Source organism: Oryctolagus cuniculus, chromosome 6 (genome assembly GCF_964237555.1).
Source record: "Oryctolagus cuniculus chromosome 6, mOryCun1.1, whole genome shotgun sequence".
NCBI classification, from domain to species: Eukaryota; Metazoa; Chordata; class Mammalia; order Lagomorpha; family Leporidae; genus Oryctolagus; species Oryctolagus cuniculus.
In genome coordinates this window covers 56,607,815-56,627,315 of record NC_091437.1, presented here as the reverse complement: position 1 = coordinate 56,627,315, position 19,501 = coordinate 56,607,815, and the positions used below count along the sequence as shown (strand labels likewise).

The window sequence follows — 19,501 nt, the reverse complement described above, 5'->3', positions numbered from 1 at the left end:
ATCAGCTGCACTCCAATCTAATCGCCACGTAACATAAGACATGATACTTAATGGGCTGTAACGGGAAAATTATTGTAGAGCACGGCAGGTTAATCTAGCATGTCGGTCATTTCTGGATCCAACTCATGAGTTTGGTGAAGGCCCAAATCTCTCCCTGGCTCCTCCTCTGTTATTTACGTTGCTAACACAGGTAATGCTGTGAAAAGGAGCTCAGGCATGATCTTCTCCCCAGAGGAGCTTGCAGACAATACTTATCTCCTTGGGTGTCTTAAGATGACACCCCTGACACACTTTGTGGAAGCAGGACCAAAGGGTCTTTGCTGGAAATTATAATCCTGATTTTTCTCCTACTTTCTACTGTTTCCCCTATTCACAGAGTGAAAGGCCAGGTTCTCCCTCAGAAACAAGTCATCCAAATAGCAATTGATTTCAACACCTCTCCATGTAAGTCTTACCTGTGAGTACTGGTATGTAGGGTAATGACCCTAAGGACTCACCAGATCTCTAGTCATCTATGACTTAATCATGTCCAGAATATCCAATATACCAAGGAAGTCAATGTCTGAGAAGGTCCCGTTTTGTTTTTAAAGATTTATTTATTTGAAAGACAGAGTGTTAGAGATAGAACTGGAGAGGATACAGAGATAGAAACCTTCCATTTACTGGTTCACTTCCCAAATGGCTACAACAGCCAGAGTTGGACCAGGTAAAAGCCAGGAGCCAGGAGTTTCACCAGGGCCTCCCACATGGGTGGCACAGGTTCATGCAGTTAGGTCATCATCTGCTGCCTTTCTAGGCATATTAATAGGAAGCTGGATTGGAAGCAGAGCATCTGGGACTCAAACTGGTGCTCCAATATGCATGCTGGTGTCCCAAATGGTAGCCTGAGTCACTATGCCACTACACCAGCCCCGGTCCCGTTTTTTTGTTTCCTGATATATGACAGAAAGGTATTAAGAAAGGCCTGAACTAAGGAAAAGAACTCAGGTTAATCATGAATTAACAAGAAAAGCACAGTCGCTGCTGTACCCTGTTCACATCAGCCTTATTGCTCAAAGAGGTTTGTGCTTGTTCGTGTTGCACCCATCATGTGTTCTTGGTATGCACAGGAGTGAGGAGGAGATAAGGAGGGAGGAATAAAGAGAGAAGGAGAAGATTCATGCTCCCCAAAGCTTCCTCAGGGAACACTGGGCCTCTGCCAGTTCGGAATGTCTGCATAAAACGCAGAACCCAGCTCTGCACCAAGTCACACTCCATCCTGAATGACGGATCAGCCTCATTTTCAAGATCGCATCCTTGTGAGTGTGGCGCATGGTGATGAGAAGAGGACACTCACTGTGAAGACCACCTTCAGGTTGTTGAGCATCTCGATCTCCTTCGGGAAGCCCCTGCTGCCCCATCGCACCAGGTAGTTCTCACTGTGGGAAGAAAAGTGGCTGTGACTGCTGCAGGCTTGGCATCCATTCAGTACAAATAGCCCCTGAGCATCTACTGAGTGCAAGCAGACACCATGCTAGCTTCTGGGGATACAGCAGTGTTTGAGATAGTCCTGGACCTGCCCTCCAAGAGACCACAGTCACATCAGGAGACAGACATGAGACTAGCAGGAGCAAAGACGGATGAGCATATGTCTACTCACAACCTCTTCCAGCCCATCTGCTGAGCCAATTCTTGCACAGCTGCCTAATATTTTGGAGAGCAGCTGCATGCTCTGTAGAGTTATGGAGAATGGCAGAAATGACAGGGAAAGGAGATTAACATGTCTTGCCGGACAGAAAATAGTATGTACATGTATATGTATATATATACACATATATATATGCATATACTGTATACAAATAAAGTGGATATGACCAAATTATTAAAAATTGTTGAATCTTAAAATAAATTTTCAAAATGTTTCTAGGAGTACAAAGGAAAAAGAAGAAATGTCATACTCTAACCCATAGATATGTATAGTTATTATTAATTTTTTTACAGTGGGGAAATAAAGAATATATTTACCCTTCCCAGCCTACTCCCTTTAGAGAATGTGAGATTTGGATTATTTTATGTTACCCTTATTTTAAGGCATCTCTTGAATACCATACTGGGTTATTCATTCACACTGTGGTGGATCTAATAGGGCCTTAGTCATTCTGTGAGGTACACTGGAGGCAACTCTTCGTATGAAACTGTGCTCTAACGGAAACGTTCAGGACATTCTGAGAATGTGTGTCAGAAGCGCCTGGGCTTGGCTGGGGGGGTCAGGGCCAACCTGGCTGAGAAAATGAGATGTAATAAAGCTGAGAGCAGGACAGGGAAATGTTACAGACAAGTTAACATGGGTTCAGGGGCCACAGGCCAGGAAGGAGCTTGATGCATCTAAGAAACATTCAAGGGGGAGAAAATTCGGATGGAGGCAAATCATATAGGCCTTGTAGATCTTTCAAGGATTTTAGCTTCATCCTAAGAGGCAAGGGAGGTCTTTATGAGGGAGCAGTGACCAAGTGAGTCCCATTACTCGGGATTCACTGAGGCTGATGCTCTATCATTTACTGTCTCACATCTTTTAGAAGCCATATACTGTATAGATGCTACTACTACTACTACTGCTGCTACTGCTGCTGCTGCTGCTGCTCCTCCACACACACTCTACCCTAGTCAACCCAGACATACTGCCAGGAATGTCTAGCGCTTACTTAACTCAGCACAGTTTGTTGAATTGAGTCATTAGGTTTTCCATGCCTTCCAGGAGCACAGAGTTGGTTCCAAATAAATACTTTTTTTTTTAATTAGGAAAAAACAAAAAGACTCAAAATCCAAGTCAGTCCAAGAAGCCATAATAAGAAAATTCAGCCAAGTGAAGGGGGATGGCCTTCCTACAGCTTTATTCTCTGACACCTTGTTCCTCTCTTAACCCCGACCCTAGCAGTCACTTGGCAGCTGCCCAAGTGAAGTTCAAGGGAAACAGGACTGATGGCAAACAGGAGCACAGCTCCAGATTAACCAACCAATGGTTAGAACTCAATCAAATTAAATGTACCATTTCATCCTTTTATCTAAGATCTAAAAAATATAGTGGAATTCCAAACAAACTAATCAGGAAGTCCACATTTGAAAAAAAAAATGGTAATAATTTTTCATTGCTTATTTCTAGACTGTGCTCAGTGAAATGCCTGGATTGTTTCCGGCAGCTTCCATTACATGTAGCAAGCTCCTTAGTGACCACACCTGTTATGTCTCAACAGCAGGCACCAGCAATTTTCTCCTAGAAGAAATATAATCATAAATAAGAAAAGCAATTTCAAGGTCTGAGCTGGACCATCCATCTTTGCCCAGGAAGGCCTGGGTGTTAGAATCTGAATGCTCACAGCCCCTTCGGATGACAGGTGAGGCCCCATCTAAGTGGCACCCTACCCAGAGGAAGGGGGAGGATTGTTCTAACTCTTCCCTGAGACCTCACTGGACAGCAGCCTTACCACTGGTCTGATGCCTGAGCTGCTTCTTTTTTGTCTTACATAACTGCATTTTAAACTTCTCATACCAACTGTCTTCAGGAATCCACTGGGGATCTGAGGACAATTCCGCCTAACATTGAGAGCTCAGACAAGCCAAATTCTCCCCAGTCCATATCCAGGCCACACAGAGGATGCCTTGACTTGCCTGCTGCTCACTGTAGCTCGACCCTGGCCAGGGCAGGCAGGAGTGGAGGTTTTTTTCTCAGGGAAACAGCAATGATCCACAGTCAGATTGCCATGGTGGGTGGGGGTCCAAATCCCCTGCCCTTTCTCTTCTCTACTTCCACTGTTTTCTCCTTTTTAAAAAGTTTTTATTGTTTTTGTTCACTTTGTCCTCCTCCTCCTTGTCCCCCACTCTCCAGAGGGCTGCCCCATGTCTCCACCACTCTAGGAGACATCATTCAGGCACGCCCCATTGAGCACATCATCCAGTGTGGTGCATCAGGGCACAGAGCTGCCATAGCAATGACCCACTGCCTCCCTCCATAAAGCAGACGTGGGCCATCCATCACCAGAATGAGCCAGTAGACCAGGCACCATCGTCAATCTGGCCACGAAAAGTCCTTGTGTTTCCTGACAGGCGGGGAGGGTTTTTTTTCCTCAGGTGCCTTTGCAACAAATGAGATGAAACAGCAAGGGGTCTATGACACATGAACCATTTCAAGGTGGGTTCTAAGGGAGCTGGCATACTTTCAAGGTGCACTCTGAAGAATGGTGAGAACAATTCAGGATATTTGATACAAGTCATTCCTTGGTGACAGACAAAAGGGGGAAAATGAGTCAGGTGGCCCTAGAGATAAAACGCAGCTCTGCCATTTACAAATAGGTATGTCCTTGGGCAAGTCCTTTGACCTCCCTGAGTCCCATTTTGTTACCTTCAAAGCATGGAGTGATAAAGATTCAGTAAGATCAGGTGTGGGTCTCAGGACAGTCTCTTACATGGACAGCCTCATAAAAGTCTCCAGGACAGCCAGTATTGACTAAAGCACCACAAATCATGGGACACGGCACATTATTTCATCTGATTATCATCACTAGGTCAGGAAGACATCATTTTCTCTACGTTTCCCAGAAAGGCAGAGGAATCATGCTCTAGCCCCTTTCTGAGGCATTAAGTGGTGACTTGAATACGAGACTCCATGTTGGTGTAAAATGTCACTGGAGGAGACAGTGGTCACATGACAGGAAGGATGTTCTGAGCCACAAACAGAGGCAGGGGGCCAGCATCATGAGTGGGTGGTACCCCAAAACTTCTTTCCTGGAGCCCCCCTAGGATGCTTTTCCTTCCTCAAACTGAGGTACCCAGAAGTTTCCCTCACTTCCTCCATTCTCAAAAGCAATTGATTAAAGCAGCAAAAATAATAGCCACTGCCACCCGCAGCATAAGTACAATGCACCAGGGCTGTATTTCATTTGATTTTTCTCATTCATCCTGAAAAAAAATAATCCCAGAAGGTTGGTACTGAGAGACTGCAAATGTGAAATGCAGGCTTAAGAAAGGTTAACCACCTGCCCAAGGTCAAGAGTAGCAAATGATGATCCCGGGGTGTGAACCTAGACAGATTCCAGCGCCTATGCTCTTAGCCCATTGCTTCTGTGGGGGACCGAGGATTTTCACCATTCATTCCTTCCCATTTTAAAACTCAGTATTTTTATTCTAACCAATGCCATTTGTCAGAATCTGGTTGTCTTTGGGTAATCAAACCCTAGTGACAAAACCTTATAATGATAATTCCACTAGGGGAAAAATTTGGTGGCAAGTAACCCTTCCCCCGACTCCTACCCCCACCAGCTTTCCACATTCTCAGTTGGCTCAGTTTTTCTTCCAAATGGGAACTGTTCCACAAGTGACAAGTGATGCTGGAAAGAAAAGTGGCTCACTGTCCTCCCAACTTGAACATCCCACCTACAGAGAAGCCAGACGATCCTGCACACACCTACCTGATGACCATTTGTTTGTTGGGGTCATACAGCGACATGAAGAGTTCAGCGTCTTCCCCAATTCTGCACACAAAGTTTCTCACAAAGACGTAGAGGCTGTGCGTGGGGGATGAGGAGATCCGGGAATACATTCCGTAATCCGGCTGGTCTTTTGACTAAGAGATGGAAGGAAAAGGGGAAGTGGGTGGTAACAATTATCCTAGTACCACTTAGCACGACAGAGAGATAGCCCAGGATCTTGACAGCCACTAAGGTTTAAGCCTAAAAACTTCACAATTACACCCACTCCCATCACTAAAAGCTTCTGTAATCTGAGTCAAACTATTTGAGCCTTTTGATCTTGACCTTCTTATTTTGGGAGACACCCTCAATGACTCAGTCTCTCAGAAAGTTAGTGCCGTAAAAATCACAAACTATAAAAAAAAATGTTTCAATGGACTTTATCAAAACTATAAATTTTTGCTCTTTGAAAGATGTATTTTAACAAATGAGAAGGCAAGACACAGGCTGGGAGAAGCTTGCAAATCATATGTGATAAAGAATTTGTGTCCAGAATATAAAAATAACTCTAACAATTGATTAATAAGAAAAACATTCTGATTTAAATGGGCAAACTACTTGAACAGACAATTTACACACAAAGATACAAATAGAAATGGGCAGGAAGCACACAAGGAGATGCTCAACATCATTGGTCATCTTGAGACTCCACTGCCCAGCCACCAGAATGAGCAAAGTGAAAGAAATGATATAGAGCAGCCGGAACTCAGCTATAGCTGGTGGGAATGCAACATTGTACCACCACTTTGGGAAGTAAAATAGCAGTCCCTTAAACAATTGTACACGTGCTATTCAGCAATCCCAGTACTAAAGATTGAAACATGTCCACACAAGGATTTGTTCATATATGTTCATATCAGAATTCATTACAATATCCCCAAACTAGAGTCTACTAATTGGCCAATTACACATACACCAACAATGGCTCAGTGGTTTATCAACTCAGCAATAAAAAGAATGAACCTCAGCAACATCATGCCGAGTGAAACAGGTCAAACACAAAAAGCCAACACTATGATTCTATTTATATGAAATTTTAAAAAGGTGAAACTACAGTGACAGAAAGCAAAGCAGGGATTGCTGGGGCTTCTGGATGGGGAAGGAGCATGAAAACAGGTTTGTTGTCTTGATTATGATGGAGTTTATCCACACCACATATAAGATTCAGTGTAGTTTTTTAAAGCTTTCTTTATTTATTTGAAGGACAGAGTAAGAGAGAGAGAGAGAGAATCTTCCATCCTTTGGTTCACTCCCCAGATGGCCGCAATGGCTGGAGGTGGGGTGATCTGAAGCCAGGACCCAGGAGCCCCCATGTAGGTGCAGTGGCCCAAGCACTTGGGTGATCCTCTGCTGCTTTTCCAGGCCAATATCAGGGAGCTGGATTGGAAGTGGAGCAGCTGGGACTGGAAGAGGCGCCCATATGGGATGCCAGGATTGCAGGCAGTGACTTTACCCATTATGTACTACAGTATAGTTTAAAATAAGTGAATTTCACTCTGTAAAAATTATACCCCAAATCACCTAAAAACAAAGTTGTTTTTCAAATAATGCACAGTAGGTAAAATGCTTTTGTAGAAATATAAATCAAATTATGTTAACGGTTCATTGGAAAATTTTTATTGGCTTCTCACGAGACTTGGAACAATGTTTAACCCTTTCCACAACCTTGGGATGCTTTGAGAGCCGGCTCCAGCTGCCTACATCTTCTGTTTGCTGCCTACATTCCCCCACTGGTCTCCATGACCATCTACTCTGGACTTTCAGAACTTTCCTGAACATTCAGAACTGAGTCCCACCTTGGGGCCTTTGCACTTGCTGCTCCCTCTTACCTGGAACACCCTATCCGCAGATCTTTCCAGGTCTGGTGCCATCACATGATGCAGATGTCCCCCAGATGTCACTTCTGAGAGAGACCTTGCTTTCCTGGCCATGTCTTTTAATACATCCTGATTCACATAACCCAAGTTTATTGCCTTTTAGAAACTTATTGTCGTCTGGAATTAATTTTTTTCATCTATTTACTTTTTTACTGCCTTTCTTCTCTTCTCCCCTCTGGAATCTAAAAACGCCAAGAAATCAGGAAACTTGCCTGGCATTTAACTACCTCTGGGATGGGTGCTGAATGAGTTACAGATCCGCATATAAAAACACAATAAAACACATGTGGTTACTCATCATCTCAGTTCATAGGACAGATGGTCCCTTGAATAATTCACAGTCTGGGTAATGAGCCTATTATTTTAAGTTTATGATGTGCTAAGTACCCGCCTCACTTGGCCAAAGCTCACCATTTCTTCTTTGATACGCTCTGTGATTTTATCAGTCGCTTCCTCATGTGCATGGAACAAACTGATGACGCTGGTATTATCAGGGTCCAAAATATTTCCGTCTTCATCTCTGACAATCAGATCCAGCTCAAGGATTCTGAAAAGCAAAAGCTGGAGGTGAAGATCAATCAAAGAGGGGCCTTTGGGATGCTGGTGGGAAGTTTTTACCAGAAAGCCCCCAAAGACTAAGACACCAACATTGCAGTGTACTGGGTAAAGCCACCACCTGTTACACTGGCATCCTATATGAGTGCTGGCTGCTTGATGCCTTGGTTAGCTCCCTGCTAATTATCCTGGGAAAGCAGTGGAAGATGGCCCAAGTGGTTGAGTTCCTGCTACCCAAATAGCAGAAAGACCTGGCAGAAGTTCCCCTGGCCATTGAGGCCATGATGGGGACTGACAGAACCGACAGATGGAAGATGGATGGATCTTTCTCTTTCTCTCTCTCTCTCTTCCTCTATCTCCCCCCCTCTCTCGCTCAAAATAAATCAATAAATAAATCTTTTTTAAAAAAAGATTCAGACACAGTTTGGGGAGTGTACTTTAGTATAGAGTGGCCTCTTTGGGAGGTACTGTATAAATGTGTGTTATTTTTTTTTAAATGTGTTATTTCTTACGATACTAAATGGAAAGTAGGCTGGCGCTGTGGCTCACTTGGCTAATCCTCCGCCTGCTGCACCGGCACCCCAGGTTCTGGTCCCGGTTGGGGCGCCGGGTACTAGTCCCGGTTGCTCCTCTTCCAGTCCAGCTCTCTGCTGTGGCCCAGGAGAGCAGTGGAGGATGGCCCAAGTGCTTGGGTCCCTGCATCCACATGGCAGACAGGGAGGAAGCACCCGGCTCCTGGCTTTGGATCAGCCCAAACTTCCAACATGGGTCACCTGTGAGCAGTGCTCAGGCCTGGGGGCTGGGAATGAGTGGAGGGGTCAAAGCAGACACGTGCCTTGACGATACGTAGAGAGAGAGAAGGTACTCATATATTATTCATTAAAAATTTGAAAAGAGTGGCTGGGAGAAAAAAAAATACCCACAGCTTGCTCTTCAGCTGTTTGGCTTCCAGGCCACATGCTTTTCGCTGTTCGGAATTGATCTGTTAGCACTACACCTGTCATCCTGCCCAGCATCCGTGATACTGAGAACAGAGTGCACACGCAACACTCAGGATGAGCTTGCATAAACTGTCGGACACACATTAGCCCCGTAACCCTCTAGACAACTCTAGGAGGTGGGTACTATTAATATCCTCATCTTAGACATGATGAAATGGCCAACCATATGGGGCCAATTAGTTGGCTCAAGGTCACATAGCCAGTCACAATGAATAGGGCATTTTTGACTCATTCTTAACCTCTATGGTATATTTTCTGGATAGGAAGAGCTTAGAAGCAGCTCACGGGTTGGGGGGGGGGGGGGGCAGGTTTGCAGAGGCCTTAACTGGAAGTTGCCTTTGCATTTGCTGTTGAGCTGGAGAACCTCAGTTGTTCATGCAAAGAAGGGGGGGGGGGGAATGATAGGTTCCAGAACTGCTGGCCGAGGTACTGCTTGGACACCATCGTCAAGCACTATTCTGGAAGGGCAGCAAGGGCACATGAAGGAGACTGCGTCTGCAAGTCTTATTTGAGAATAGCATGAAGAGGCACATCTCTCACATCTCATCCAAATGCAAACAGAAGGGAGCCTGGGTTCACCCGTTTATCCACATTCATTAGGAAATTAACTCCCAGGCAGATGTGACTCATAACATTGCACAGCCATGCTGCCTGGCAGGCAGTGCCAGGGGGAACAAATGCATCCAACTAATGCTAAGCAGAGGCTGGTGTGACCTCAGAAAAGACGGCGCCACGGCCGATACATAATTTAATGCCAAGATCTCGCTATTTCTTTCTCTTCAAAATTTATCAAAGTGGGTTCAGTTCTAAACTATATGAATAAAACATTCTCCCAGGGCCAGCTAGCTTGGGATCAGGAGAAGTCATCTGAGGATCTCTCACTCCTTAGATCCCAAAGAGCTTGTCCATGACAGTCCCACTCAGAACTTTTGGGGCCTTTAACACTCCGGCAGGAAGAATGGAATTCCCATAACCCAGGGTCAGAAGTCTGTCCTCTAAGAGGACAACACCATCCCGAACTCTGCGGCCACTCATTTTGGGGAGGAGAGCATTTTGGCTCATTCTTATCAGGCTGTAGCCACAGTGCTGTTGTCTCTTCAAGGAAGTGACAAAATGGACCCAAGACAGGGACAGAGAAAGCAGCTCCCATGGCCACAGAGCTAATCCTATTCTATATTCTCTTGGAAACAACACTGATGCATGTACACATTTGAAAAACCAAAAAAAGGTAAAGAGAGCAGAAATGTCTCCTGCACAGCTCCCCATCACCGTCTAGACAAATGCAGTTCCATCACTTGGCACTCAGGTACTCAAGCTTCCAGACCCTGGCCACCTTCTTGCCGTCCTTTCCAAGGTCACATTCATATCTCATGTTTGTCCCCTCATGTTTGTTCCTGCTCTCTCTGAGTTCCTCTGCCCTGCTTCCCCCTGAAAACTCTGGCTAGTCTTGCTTGATTTAGGACATTTGCCGTCCTGCCCTGCCTCCCCCCACCTCCCTGCCCAGGCTTCTTCCTCTCCCAGGGCTATGCAATTTCCCATGCAAAGTGTCCGTTTGTGAGGGGACTTCATGAAGTTCCTGGTGAAATGGAATCAAAAGCATGAGTTTACTTTGGTGCAAAAACATTTTTTTCACCATATGTGCAAAGAGCATATTATTAAAAAAAAAGATGACATTTTCACTTCCCTTACTAACCCACACAGTGTCTGAGAGGCAAAAGTATGTGGTACATAAGACCTTGAACTCTGGAGCCATAGCAACCAGTTCAAATCCCCCTGCATCTTGGACAAAGCAGCCCAATCACTCTGTTAGCCTCAGTTTATTCATCTGAGAAATAGGGATGGCAACAGTTCCTACCTCATACAGTCATCATGAGACTTAACAGTCTCATGGGAAAGTGTTTAACTTTGCATACAGGGAACACTCAGTAAGTTATCATTTGTTCTTATTGTTAGCTTTTTAATTGTTGCTGCTGTTCAAAACAGAGTTTATATTCTGCATATGAATGTACCCTTGCAGCCCAGGAGGTGTGCAGTGAATGTGTGAATGAAGGAAGGGAGGGAATGAGAAAAGAGGCTGATGCCAGTGACTCTTCCAAGAGTCATCCCTGCTTCATGCTTCCCTGACAGTCACAGCCAGAGGTCAATGTCGCTGCTACTGGTCCTGACCCTCTGCCAGGCCAGGGCTAAGGTGCCCAGCTCCCTCTCCCTTCCAGCTGAAGCAGTCAGGGATGGGAAGCAAGAAGCCAGGGGCCCCTTCGCTCAGGGCCCCCGTCTCTGCAGCAGGGCATCTCTCACTTCCCCAAAGGAAATTGACTGAGACTGAAAGCACAAGGCAAGGCTGCGGCAGGCGGCTGCGGCAGAGCCCTCTCCTCTCTGCCATCACCATCAATCCCCTAACTGTTCAGTTATGGCTCACTGAGCACCTACTATGTGCAGACTCAGATCCATACGTGAGATGAGTCAGTCTGTTTCTTAGAGGAGCTCCCAGGGTAGCAGAAGAGATGGTACAGGAAGGAGACAATTGTTTTTCTGGGTGCTGAGGTCCTTCAAGAACCCCTAGCTCAGCAGAGGATGGTAAGGGAAAATCAGGGAAAGCTTCCTGTGAGTGGTGATGCTCTCTCATGCTTGATCCTTCCATCCAGGGGCCCTGGTTGAGGAAATAACATCTGAAGGTCGCAGATGGCAAGTAGCAAAGCACTGTCAACTCCCACGCTCCCAGCTGCAACTGGGCTCAATGAAATGTGACACTGCAGCAATGGCAGAGCAGCTGTGAGGCCGACCCTTACTGTCACTCTGGGATGGCATGCTTTGTAAGCAGCTTGGGACATGCCAGCCAGCTGCTATGAGGGGACCAAGCAGACGGACCGTGCTCCTGGGATGGGAGGCAGCTGGAGGCTGGATTCGCTGACTTTCCCCTCTGGATCCTCTCCCCAGTGCCCGGCAACAAGGACAGGAAGCCTGGCTGCTGGGGAAACTCCTTTTCATTCCTATCGAGTGGCCTCTTTCTACTTCCCCTCCAATGTCTCAGGCTTCTGACCCACTTTGCAGCCTCCAAAATGCACCATGCTCTCTCATGCACCAAATGCTCTCCCTCTTCCTAACCATAACACCTCTTTATCTTTCAAATTTCAATTTAGTAGTCACCTCCTCCAGGAAGCCTTCCCTAACTTCCTTCTCCATGTGAAATTAAGAGTGATTGTGCTTCCTAAGTCAACAAATGTATCGTAGCATGTGCCAACAGATTACTTGTAGCTGTCTCCACTCAGACGACTGTGAGCCTTCAGTACACAGGGACTTTTATTTCTGTAGCCCCAAAGCCTACAGGAAAGCAGGCCAGCCATAAGTGCTCAGTACACGATTGTTGTTGGGACAAATGAAATGAATGGATGTCTGGAGGGTGCTGGAGAAACCAAGAGAGAAGTGGAGGCTCTGAGAGTTTTCAAATAACATCCAAGCACCGTGAGGCCCCAGGACTCCGAACCAGTCCACCTGGGTCCAAATTCCAATTCTTCTATTGCCTAGCTGTGCAACTCTGGACAAGTGGCTTAACTTCTTTAAGAGCCTCAGTTTCTTCAACTGAAAAATGGGAATAACAGAACTGCACATCCCATAGAGCTGTTACAAGAATTAAATGAAACAATGCATGTAAAACATTTAGCATGAAGCCTGGTGCATAATAAGCTCTGATTAAGTGTTAGTTATAATATTATTAGCACTGTTATTGTCAGTGGATTGCTCTCCCTCAAAAAATTGTTTCATTTTCTCCTTAACTTCACAGCATTCAGATGCCAACTAATTGCTGCTTCTCTTCCCCTTTTTGGAAATGCTTTTGTCACTGTGCTTTTGAGTGAGCCCACGGCGTGCAGCTTGGCTAATTTAGAAAGGGGGAAGGGACATGAAGTCTCACACTGGGATTTAAAGACGAGTTTTGTAAATGCGAGGATAGAATGACAGCTAAGCTGAAAGTGAACCAGCATGACTGTGCGCCCCCGGTCCCTCGGAAGTAGGTTAAATGAGTGTCCTCAATCTCTCAGCCCGATAATAAGCAGTGCATAAGCAAGCGTCCGCTCGGCTTGCGTGTCCCTGGGTCCCAGGGGGTGATGACAAAGGGACACCAGCCCGGCCGCCGCTAACAGTCCTCTCCCAAATAGAAAGTGGCAAACTCACATCTAAAAATGAAACCGAGCTCTCTCAGAAGGGGGAAAGGCAGGGGGTGCAGGGGGCGGAGGGCGGTGCGGCGGTGCGGGCGAGGAGAGCTGCTTTTCAGAGGAAAGAGAGGTTACTTGTTGCCGTAGTCGATTTTGGACGTGACTTTTTGCTTCAGTTCCTTCAGCTCGTCCTTGGGTAGGGTTCCTGAGAGGAGCTGGGACCTCCACTCCATCAGGTCGTACATCATGGACTGCACCTGCAGGAAACGCTCCTTTTTGCTGGCCTAGGAGACAGGAAACGGTGTGCACTCATCTGTGCCCCAGGTGCCAGGGCATCAGCTTGACAGACTGTGCCCAAGTCAAGCAAGCTTGGCTTGAGCCTCCCTCCCAGCCCTACCCAGCAACCCGGGGACTGAGCGGTTGTCTTAGCTGTTAATTCACTTCTCGCCATTGGGCCACAGAGGTTTTCCCAAAGCAGAAGTCACAAATCCAATCACTTCTTGGGTACAGGAAGGGTGGGTCCTGGCTCTTGCGAAAACAGAGACTTGTTGAACAGGAGGGCCAGGAACAGCTGCTGAAATGGAGGACCCGGAGAGAGCTCAGCTCAGGCCTTTCCAGGCTGGGAGCCAGGACCACGTCTTTGGTGATAAAGGACAGTTTCTGGGTCAGCAGCTCCCAAGTGTGGCCTATGGGATGCAAGATGGCTCTTGGTGGCACAAAAAAACCAACAAGAAATGGCAATGGCATTGACTCCTGTCATGATTCTCTTCCACGCTCCTTCCATCCTTCTGATTAAGGGAAAGTAGCAGTTTCATGTTAAGACACCTTAACACCACTTGCACATCTGTCTGTTTCTTTTTTTTTTTAAACAAAGATAAAGGCTTCCGCTCATAGCTTTTGAGGAACTGTTATAAGAAGCATCTAATAACACTATCTTCTTTTCATCATATTTACTTGTACTGAATAATGTTTTTCCAATTTTGCCAAGTACTGCTGGCTTTCCATTTGGGAAAGAATTGTGGTAAATGAGATATACATGATTTTATACATAGGTATAGGATACTTAATATGTTTATAAACCATATGATATCTTTTTTATTATTTATTTATTTATTTATTTTGACAGGCAAAGTGGACAGAGAGAGAGAGACAGAGAGGCCTTCCTTTTGCCATTGGTTCACCCTCCAATGGCCGCTGCGGCCAGCGTGCTGCGGCCGGCGCATCGCGCTGATCCAAAGGCAGGAGCCAGGTGCTTCTCCTGGTCTCCCATGCAGGTGCAGGGCCCGAGGACTTGGGCCATTCTCCACTGAACTCCCAGGCCACAGCAGAGAGCTGGACAGGAAGAGGGGCAACCGGAACAGAACCGGCGCCCCGACCGGGACTAGAACCCGGTGTGCCGGCGCCACAAGGCGGAGGATTAGCCTAGTGAGCCGCGGCGCCGGTCTAAACCATATGATATCTATTATATGATCCCTATACGTCATCTTTGTTCCTGGTTCCTGGTCCAGTGTTCCTAAAACCCTCGAAATATCTTGACTGACAGGAGTGCCTTTTGTTATTCAGAGCAAGCACCTTTCATCTGTACCTGAGTTTCTACTAAGGCTGTGACTCTCCCTGGGCCCCTAGCCAGCTTCTGGACACAAACTGGTTGCTGCAAGAATCAACCATGTGGTGAGAGGGTTGGAACTTTCAGCCCAGTTCCCCCCATCTTCTTCCACTCTCCCCTTCTGGAGAGGGAAAACAAACTAGAAACTGAATGCAACTGCCAATCACCAATGATGTGGTCACTCACGTATCTTAAATGGACTTTGATTGAGACTCTGGGTCAATAAGCTTCCACATGCTCCCTGATGCTGGGAGGGTGGCACCCCTAGAGAGGTCATGGAAGCTCTGTGCTCCCCTGAACTTTGCCCTGTATAGCTCTTCCATTTGGCTGTTTCTGAATGTTATCCTTTGTAATACAACTGTACGCATAAGAATAGTTCTACCCTGAGACCTGGGACAGGTTATAATGAGTTATGGACCTTGAGGTGGGAAGTAGGGGATGCCTGAAGGAGATAATAGGAACCTCTGATTTTGTAGCCAAAACCAACAGAAGTGCACATTGCCTGGAGACCAGGAGTTGCCACTGGCATCTGAAGGGAAGGCAATTTGGTGGGATTGAGCCTTTCATTGTACACTGTGTAAAATTAACACTGAGTAGACTGTGTCAGATTGAATTGACTTGTAGGGCTTCCATCTGGTGTTGGGAAACCCAAGGGCTGTCATTGGAATGACACAGCATGCCATGAAATTCCTCATGTTAATTGATTCAAGTGATACATAGGTGATGAAATGATAGATATTGAAGGATTTCTTTACTAGGGTAAAATGGCATGATGGACTTGCCATTCAAAAATTTCAGAGGGAAAATGCCAAGTTTCTACCATACATGGGGATGTGATATTTTAAAAAGGAGTAATGGAGAGGAACAAGAAATCATTTTATCCACAAGTTTACCATTTGCCCCTAAACTTTCCTCATGGATTTTGGGAAAATCAGAGAAGTGAGGGTACCAAGTACCACCTGTCATGAGGTACCCACATGGCAGTCAACACTGAAGACCAGAAAAGGTTAGTCTACAACTGGTGCCCGTACAGCAGCAGGTGAGCACGGCGCTATAACAAGCACACAATAAGCCTTGGTTGACATTTTTCACTCTCAGCTTAATGGTTTACTTAGCTAATTGCTTTCATTAGGAGCTCCGGAGCATCAAAGAAGGATTTAAAATTAGATCTGCTTCAAAACAAGGAAAACACATGCATAATGTGCTCTTTTTTTTTAGAGATTGCACTTCTTCATAGATCTGAGAACAAGAGCCATGAGTTAATTAATATCTGAAAACAGTATTTCTCTAGTTATTATCAGCAGACTACCAAATTAACTCCCCTGAGTTTATTGAAAATATAGCTGACTAAACTCCATCAGAAAAAAAACTTTGAGTTTTGAACAGATATCAAAATTTGGCAATTTTGTACTAGTTTAGTAATATACATGTCACACCAGACCCCATTTATTATGGCTCTAACACTGCCTAACTGTTTGGCTTTGAGAAAGTCACCTTAACCTCTCTGGGCCTTTACATCCCCATACATAATCGTGTGTGCTTCACTATGTCACCAAGGCCACCTTGGTCTGCCCTGCTCAAGGCTATAAACTCCAAACTTGAACCAACTTGAGAAGTTCAGGATGCTTCCATGCCAAGGAATAGGACTTTGGATCTTACCACGTAGAGCTGCTTCCAGATGCTGCCCCACTCCCAGAGTGTCGTTGTTACTTCTTGTGCCAGAGGAATTTCCGCAGGGATGATGTTCTCAGTATTTCTATGGGAGATGGGAGAGAAAACAGCGTTAAGCTGACAGCCAGTTGCCAACAAGACCAAACGCTGGCAAGGTTTGCATTCAGCCACAGCTGCTAAGAAAGGTCTCACTGATTATGGACTAAACTGCCTCCAACAGCCACGCCAACTGCGTGAGAAAATCACAGGACTTCTCTTTCAGGTCCCCCTTCATGAGAGTGGGTGCTTCTTGCTCATTACTTGGGATTAATCTACTTCAATGCAGTGCAAAGGAGGCTGCCAGTGAAAAGTCTGATTCTCCATACTGATTAATTCCCTTCAGAATAAGATCTGAACTCGAATCGATTAGTGTTAGATCTCGCATTGAGTGAAGGAAAGATTCACAAACAGATATGGGCATGGAGAAGACAGAGGGGCACCCTTCAGATCCGCCAAGTCAGATGCTTCAAGTCAACAGGACAAAGATCCAGGGGACCCTGAGGGCCAGGCCTGGTGAAGAAAGCCCGATACCTTCTTTTCTCAACTGTCACGTCCTTGATGTGGATAAAGGATTTGGGGAAAATGCCCTGTTGGAAAGAAAACAAAATAAAATCAAACGTAGTATTCCTACAGAAAGGATGGATTCCAGGTCTTCACAATTTTTTTTTCTCAAAAGTCACTGACTGGAAACATTTTCATATGTCAAATCCCAGAGACAGATGGAGCAGGAGGAGGATTCTACGTTGCCTCACCCAGGCCTGGCTGTTCCAAATCCCACAGTGGACCTGAATCCCGAAGGAGGCTCCAACCCCACTGTAGATGCTCATGCTATCTGGTAGGCAGGAAGGGAGCATCAGTCGAAAGATGACCTAAACCACGCACTTGGAGCAAGCAAAGGAGCCCGGCTTCTCCCCCTCTCCTGTCCAGTCCCAGGAGAGTAGTCGCCCGTCACAGTCAGGAGCAACAATTCTTGAAGCAGCCACTCCTGGCTGCACTTGGGCTTACCCGATTGGAGACCTACTCTCTTGGCATTTGTTTATTTGAGAAAGCAAAACAGGATCTGGCCCCATGACACAGTATGTCAGGGAAGAAGGAAGAAGCTTCTATCATTTCCTTGTTCCATAAGCTTGGTTCAGTTAATGAGAAGTTAATCGATTATTTGGAAATTCCTTCATAAACTTAACCCTTGTGGACACTGGACTCATCTGGTCACAGTGCTTGACACCATGAGAGAAAATCGGTGAGTCAAGCAGGTGTCTGCTGTCATGGGGATGACAGAGCCGTGTGAGGCTGCAGCAAGAGAACCCGCAGAGGTAGACACAGGTTCTTGTCCTGTCTGCCTCATGTTGGTTGTATAGCTAAGGAGGCAAATGGAAGACCCAACAACTCAAAATGAAGAAGGCAGATTTCAAATAAAAAAAAATCCATCACTCCATGGAGAGTCAGGGCTGGGAGGCTCATCAGAAAAGGGGACATGGAGAAGACAGCAATGGAGACTGGCCTTAAAAAATGAGGGGAAAGGGAAGGAAGTTGAGGCAGAATGAGCACCAAGGGGTGAGGTCAGAGAGCACAGAACACAAAGACAGAGCAATGGGTTCAGCTGGGGAGCAAGTGTAGGAGAGCAGTGGCTGGATGGGTGGCTGGGCCAGGTACAGACATCTGGTGCTTTCCCTAATAACAACAAAAAGACCTTACCTGCAACATTTTGTGCTTTATCAGGTAGCCCCTATACCAGTCTGCAAAGAGAAAACAAAGAAACAGGTCTCTGGGGCAGTCTTACAAGTTTGTTACTGTTATTGCTTGTTTTTGTCTGTTGGTTTTTAACTAGCAAAGAAACTACTGCAAACCTTGGTAGGGATCAAAGCCTGGGAGTCTAGTGTCTTGGAAATCTATTGAATTGGTTGCCAACATCTCAAAAAACAGCTTAAAAACGGGGATTTCACAGAAAGACACAAATTTCCTCTGTCCGTTTTTGACAAACCAAGAGCCTCAACTCGTGCTGGCCAAGGCTCCCCCCAATCTCCTGGCCCCAGCTGACTAGCAGTGCATAATTGCACCCATCAAACACAGCAGGTGCCTCCAACTCTCCAGCCTCCACCAAGTCTTTACCTCACCTTCTCAGGCCAGTAGGCCCTGTGGTCACACACACGTTTTCAACTCCTGTCAGGAACACAGAAACACTCAGCAATGTTGGCAAACATCCTCAAATAACACTGACAGCTCTAACCTCAGCATTGCAAGCTGGCGATGCTAGTCATCACAAAACAGGTAAGGTCAGGGCCACGCAAAAGGACAGGAATTTTCTAAGATTTCCCTTCTGCAGGAATATAAAAAATGATTCAATTAACAGAAATCCAAATCGCACACAGCTCTCTGAGCAAATGAGCCTCAGTGTAGCAAGTACTGATGACTACCATGAGTTTGCTGGCCTTTGAAATGATTTGAGCACAGCCAAGCAGTGGCATTTGTCATGTTGGTAAATAAAAGCGTCTGTCGGGTGCCTCATTAGCAGACTCTCATTACTGGGCTAACAGATTGTTGCCAGAATGTGCTCTCGACAGACACATGTGGGAACCCCCAAACCAACAACTTAAAACACAAAGTCATGAGCCAGAAGGAAGGGCAGGTCCGAAAGGCAGCGCTAAAGCAACCAGGTCCCACCGAGGCTCCTATTTCAGGTGACAGGACAGGGAGAGTGAAAACAGAAAGGAAAGAAGGGAGACTGGAGAGAGGGAATCTCACGTTTACGGTAAAGATACTCTTCTAACCCTCATTGCAAAGTAAGTCATTTCATCTTCCTCACAACCATTTGAGGTAGGAACTGCCATGATCCCAGTTTACAGATGAGGGGCCTTCCTGAGGCACAGAGAAGTCTAGTGACCTTGCCAGGGACACATAGCTAATAAATAACAGTATCAAGATTTAAACACACACAGCCACCACATTGTACTTCCTGTCTTATGGGAGAAGGAACCCGTGGTTTTCTAAGATTTCCATTTTCTCAGTATCTGAAAAATCTATTTTTGTTGCCTCTAATTATTTGTCATTAACTATTGAAAATAATTCACAATGGTGCTTATATTTTTAAAGTGTTTGCTATATC

At 45.8% G+C, this 19,501-nt stretch overlaps 1 protein-coding gene across 3 annotated transcripts in view; it reads right to left on the bottom strand.

Annotated features, from left to right (window-relative positions):
• DOCK2 (dedicator of cytokinesis 2) overlaps nt 1-19,501 on the bottom strand; it is a 464,436-nt gene that overhangs the window by 369,407 nt on the left and 75,528 nt on the right. For all 3 annotated transcript variants that reach the window (XM_051843586.2, XM_017341248.3, XM_070076408.1), the window contains exons 3-9: nt 18,094-18,134; nt 16,930-16,985; nt 16,348-16,444; nt 13,218-13,366; nt 7,790-7,925; nt 5,442-5,596; nt 1,337-1,418 (exon numbers count right to left, since the gene is read on the bottom strand). In XM_051843586.2, the coding sequence (XP_051699546.1) occupies nt 1,337-1,418; nt 5,442-5,596; nt 7,790-7,925; nt 13,218-13,366; nt 16,348-16,444; nt 16,930-16,985; nt 18,094-18,134 (716 nt within the window). The remainder of the gene's footprint in view (nt 1-1,336; nt 1,419-5,441; nt 5,597-7,789; nt 7,926-13,217; nt 13,367-16,347; nt 16,445-16,929; nt 16,986-18,093; nt 18,135-19,501) is intronic.